Consider the following 5,603-nt stretch of genomic DNA (forward strand, 5'->3'; position numbering starts at 1 on the left):
CTTGAAGTGTAAACTTGTTTAATAAACCATATCTTTCATTTTCGATTTTTAATTCACGTAGTCCGGGAACTTTCCGGACAAACTGTGTATCTTTTTCCTTTTAATATAGATAAAAAAAGATAGACTGTGAACTAGTGCAGCCAAAGTATGGAAAAAGAACAGACCTATATAGTATGTCTGCACTCTTCCACGAGCCGAACAGCCGAGCGCACACGGACGGCAGTTCTCGCTTGTGTGCGTGCCCCCACCGCTTCGATGCCATAGACGTATAATATATAGACTGCGCGTTCCCTACATTTGTCATGTTAAGAAAATGTCTTCAACGTTGAGAGAGAGACAGCTGGTGTTGAATAATAGCCTTATCTTTGTCTAGCAAAGTAGTGGGGGAAAAAGAAGTCTTCGCTGATACATTGATAGACAGAGAAAGAGATACTATTCAAAGTATGTTGTCTCTCTCAACGTTGAAGACATCTTTTCAGCCAAACGCGCAGTCTATATATTATACGTCTATGTTCAATGCTCCCGGCTCGATCTTGCAACTCTGGCTTTCTCTGCACGAGGTCTCTACGATCGACGTGAAATTGATTATCGCATCTCTCACATCAGCGCCGCAAATAATTTTAAAACTTTTCTAATTCGTAAAATATTAATATTGCGCTCTAGGGTGCGCGTTGGATGTTTACGTACAAAAGAGATTTTTTCATGTTTGATATAAATTGTTCTAATGTATTATTCTTTTAATGAGAAACATCGAGTTTGAGCGTCACTGCAACTCCAAGTTGTGCGCGTAATCCAATAGCCAATAGCGAGCAAGTATTCTAAAGCTCGTTCCACATTGATCGCAAGCGCAAACGCAAGGTATAGATCTCGTAGAATTGACCAATCACGCTGGTCAATTGGCTGATTTGATCAATACGATTAGTCAATTCTACCAGACCTGATCCTTGCGTTTGCGCTTGCGATCAATGTAGAACAGGCTTAATAACGAGTTGTTACTTGTTGCACATTCGCACGAGATTGACTGATTACTTTCGTTATCGTTTCGTGTCTGTTAGGCCTGGTTTATGCGGACAAATAAGGCCGTGTTTTGGCCTTGTTTATGCGGGTAATAACTGTTAATTTATGCCGGAATGGTACAGTTCAACTAGGGAACTACTATAGGATTTCAATGCTTCTGTTATATTCTGTTATGCTTCTGTTAATAAACAGAAATATTAAAATCTTAGGCCCGCATAAACCAGGCCTTATTGTTCGAGGTCGTTGCCGAGGATTATTTGTTCGTCTTCAGTGGCGACGCGAACGGAACGAACGCGAGACAGACGGACGGACAGATGTGATTGGGAGAAAAAGCGCGAATCGTTGGAGTGCGTGGAACGTGATGACGCGCCCCTTGACGTAGGCCATTTTGCTCGGAGTCGGGACTGATGAAAGGGCCTGTTTCTTCAGGGGCAGATGCGCGCTCGCTTTCTCGTTCAGGTACGTGTTTATATAGGTCTTGCGTCCTGAGACCTTGGGTCTTCGATTTTTCCTACTGTTTGTCGTACGGGTGGTTAAGGATAACATCGAGTTTGACCGCACCAGATTTCTACGTTTTGAACCAGAAGCAACAAGTACAGGCAGTCGAAATCACGAGAACTCCGTTAGCGCGTGCTAACGAGAATTTCATGCCCTTCTCGTTTATTTTGACAATCGAATAACAAACATCACTTGCAGTCAAAATCGCGCCACTACGCACATGACAGAAGCGATGGAGAAGATAGGTAAGTGTGCCAATTGGAGATTGGTAATTTTTCTTGTACAACATATGACAACATTTATTGTATTTTTGTAAAGTTGATTTAATTTATTTATTATTGTAAAGTTGATTTTATTTAGCTGATGCATGTATATTTACTACAGATATATATACACATGTGAATGTTTTCTGTACAATTCATATACGCATATAATTTTTCTTTTTTGTGAATAAATAAATATAAAATATTGCAGAGATTGTGAAAATAGAAGAATGTACTGACAAAACTGTACTTATTGACAACACTACAGAAATCTTATTTGGTAATTATTGTTTACAAGTTACATGTTACATAATGTACATTGTGTGTGATAATTGTAAGGATATAAATATTTTAACTTTGCAGATACTAACAGTTCACAAGGTGAACCCGTGATTATAGATGATGGGACAGATACAAATACTAATAATGGTAAATATAGTTGTGTATGTTTATATATAATATATATATATATTTCTCAGAAGGAGTTATTTGATTCTATAATTTTTTGTGAAGATTTTGTTTACTTAAGTAGTTGTAAACAAAAAATAAATTTAAATCATTTTAAAACAGCACATAAATACTTTGACATTTTTGTTATCCTATTTGTACTATTGTTTATTTTGTTTTGTGTTTAGTTATTTCAGTTTTAGCCATTGATTATGAATGTGTGACATGTCATCGTGTCTTCCAATCTGAGGATGTAAGTCATATTGTTTTTTTTTTTTAATTCTTGTGATTTATTCATTTGTCAATTTGTGATTTGTTCATTTGTTGGTACTTGTTCTGTAACAAGGATTTCTTTACTGTCTTTTTTTTTTTGAGGTAGATGCTGAAGGAGCATTTGGACATGTGCAGAGAGGAAGATGATTCAACCAACATTATAGAATTGACTACCATGGCAACTTATGATTCCGAAGATGATGAGGATGATCCTGAAGCTGAGCCAGATTTAGATACTGATGGTAAGATATAACAGTTTATCAAATAGCAGCGTTCGGTTTCTCATACATTGCAAAATGATGTTAATCTATTTGTGCCATTAGATTCAGAATCTAAGAATCAGAAGAACAATAATGAGAGACCTGTAATCAAGCCTGTATCCGAAACGCAGTGCCATTGCTGCGCGGAAGACTTGAAGACTGCACACAGCGGCGGAGAGTTCATATGCTCCCAATGCGATCTCAGTTTCAAGAAGAAAGCGTCTTTGGACAGACACGTTATTGTTATACACTGGACGTGCGATTCGTGTAAATGCGACGAATGCGGATCTACTTTTCGCGATAAGAAAACATTAAACAAACATCGTTATACAACACATGGAGATCGCAAAATTTTTAGGTAGATATATTTGCATACACACACACACGCGATATCTTGTTTATGTAGCATAATCTTAATCTCGAATCTTTATTTTTGTACGATTGTAGATGCGCGCCTTGCGACACTTATTTTTCCCGGAGTTATCACTTGAATCGGCATATAATGCAGTCTGGTTGTCACGGAACTATACTTAATATGTATAATTGTCAAGTGAGTTCAGTTTTCTGCTAAGAATATTTCATGATACACGAAATTCTAATCTCGGAGTAATGTGAACGAGCGATTGTTGTTGTAGGTCTGCAATAAAGCTTTCACCCGCAAAGACAATTTGCGCGAACATTTGCGCACTCATGCGGGAACACCCCAGAGGCAAAAGAAAGCCTGTAAATACTGTCCGAAAGAGTTTTACACCAATCAACAGCTGATAGTGCACGAGCGCATGCACACGGGAGAACGACCGGTCCAATGCGATTTGTGCCCGAAGACATTCCTCTCAACGCTCGCAATGAGAAAACATCGTCGTGTACACACGGGGGAGAAGCCGTTTGAATGTAGATTTGTACGTAGATTTATATTTCACAAATTTTTTTTTTAATGATACTTCCGGAACGTTTTAATATTATATTTTTCTTGAATGATAAGCGGTAAGTGTGAAAAAAAAAATAATTTTGCTGCGTTATTGTATTATTACAAGCTATCACGGCGGAAGGAAATCCTTATGCGACTGTAAGTTTTTGTTCTTGCGTGAATAACGCAAAATATATAATATTTTAAACTTCGTAGAGAAAAATCGCGATATCAACGATATAAACGATATCGTTATGAGAATTATTTTCAATAATTTATTCTTCACATTTTTTTTAGTGTCAGAAAAAATTCGGCGCTCGGGAAACACTGAATCGTCATCATCGGACTCACACGGGCGAGAAACCGCATGTGTGCAAGTATTGCGGCAAATCGTTTATACAGCCGGCTCAATTAAGAGCGCATGTGTTTCATCACACCGGTGAAAACGGTTACACTTGCGACGTGTGCGGCAAGGTGTTCAATCGCAAGGGACGTTTGAGCATTCACAAGAAATTCGTGCACGAAGGTGCGATACCATTTTCGTGCGAGATCTGCGAAAAGGGTTTCACACGAAAGGAAGATTTGGTGAAACACGCGGTGTTACACACCGGAGTCAAACGTAAGAAATTGGACACAATACATTGTGAAGAAAAACAATTTTATAGAAACAAAACTATTCAAAAAGGAGAATAATAGATTTACTGCCGCTTGTTGTTTCCAATTACTTGATTTTTTTTTTTTTTTTTTAGCTTTTTTCTCAGTAATTTTTATTTTACACGCACATAATTGTGTATAGTTATTAACATTTTATTACATCTGAATTGCTGTGGTATGAATTTCTTTTACGATTACTTTTTGCAGCATTTAAATGCGACAAGTGTCCGAAAGCCTTCTCGGCGAAGTCATCTCTACAAGCTCACCTCAACACTCATAGACGTGAGCCACCTCAGTCGTGCGTTGAATGCAACAGAGTATTTATTCGGCAGGATTGCCTGATGCGACATATTCGGGCAAAGCATCGGGAATTGCTGGAAGACGTGATGAACGAGGTCGAGACGAAGCACTTGCAGGCGCAATTGTACAATATCGCGGCGATTGCCGCAGCCAAAACAAAAACCGGAGAATCCAGAACTCTTTCAACCGATGAATTATTGAAGGCTATTATGGATCTTTTGAAGGTGCTAATTGACGAGGAAACTTTACAAGTATGTACTACTAATGAACGTTATTTAATTCGATTTATTGTGTTTAAATAAATTGTTCATTTATTATTGATTTTATTGTGATATCAACAGTTGTTTGGCTGGCCAGACGCGCCGATACAGGATGTTCTCGAAGCCGTGATCAGAAGATGCGGATGTGATCCGGTAACGTTGGAATCCTGTGTTTTGTTCACCGATAGACTCCGGCAGAACATCAAGATTTTGTTTAACGTCGTCATTGAAGACGACAGTGTAAAATCTCTTTTGACAACATCAACAGTGGACGATGTTATTTTACACGTTCTAGAAATATCTAATCGATCATCGAATTAGATACAAAAATATGTTATTAATGATGTCGTAAAGATGTCGTAAGATTATGAAATATTTGTACAATTTATTGCAGTGTATAATTGAACGTTGTTAAGAATTTAGTACTTGGTTCTTCTCTTTCAGGTTTAAACGCGGTGACACCTATGTTTATGTATATTTAGCAAGTTTTATTCTTGACACATTGTTACTATCGTTATTATGTGTAGTGGTTATTAAGTTCGGTATTTACATATATATATATATATATATCATTTATTTTTTTATTGCAAACAAAAGAAGAGAAAGTATTAAATTTTAGATATTTGGTAATGATATATATATATGTATATCATTTATTATTATAATATATCATTTATTATTATAATATATTATTATAATATATATACATATATATCAATATTTC

The 5,603-nt window shown here is 36.9% G+C and overlaps 1 protein-coding gene across 2 annotated transcripts; it reads left to right on the plus strand.

The window, feature by feature from the left end:
- Positions 1-1,631: 1,631 nt before the first annotated feature.
- On the plus strand, positions 1,632-5,476 carry LOC109862132 (zinc finger protein 391-like). Of its 2 annotated transcripts, XM_020442070.1 has the most exons (11): positions 1,632-1,760; positions 1,990-2,058; positions 2,142-2,207; positions 2,414-2,478; positions 2,605-2,740; positions 2,822-3,116; positions 3,206-3,308; positions 3,394-3,657; positions 3,963-4,284; positions 4,527-4,870; positions 4,961-5,476. In XM_020442070.1, the coding sequence occupies exons 1-11, from the start codon at positions 1,736-1,738 to the stop codon at positions 5,198-5,200; spliced, it is 1,929 nt and encodes a 642-aa protein (XP_020297659.1). In that variant the 5' UTR covers positions 1,632-1,735; the 3' UTR covers positions 5,201-5,476. The 2 variants fall into 2 exon arrangements, with proteins under 2 accessions (XP_020297659.1, XP_020297660.1); XM_020442071.1 differs by lacking the exon at positions 2,414-2,478.
- Positions 5,477-5,603: the final 127 nt, after the last annotated feature.

The sequence above is a fragment of the Pseudomyrmex gracilis genome, unplaced genomic scaffold, assembly GCF_002006095.1.
Source record: "Pseudomyrmex gracilis isolate BER0280 unplaced genomic scaffold, ASM200609v1 scaffold_1404, whole genome shotgun sequence".
NCBI classification, from domain to species: Eukaryota; Metazoa; Arthropoda; class Insecta; order Hymenoptera; family Formicidae; genus Pseudomyrmex; species Pseudomyrmex gracilis.

Excerpts from the sequence above, each read along its gene's own strand:
- LOC109862132 (XM_020442070.1), top strand. The coding sequence starts at position 1,736 with ATGACAGAAGCGATGGAGAAGATAG. Across the intron at positions 2,741-2,821 it reads GCCAGATTTAGATACTGATG|ATTCAGAATCTAAGAATCAG; the intron begins GTAAGATATAAC and ends TTGTGCCATTAG. Across the intron at positions 3,309-3,393 it reads TTAATATGTATAATTGTCAA|GTCTGCAATAAAGCTTTCAC; the intron begins GTGAGTTCAGTT and ends TTGTTGTTGTAG.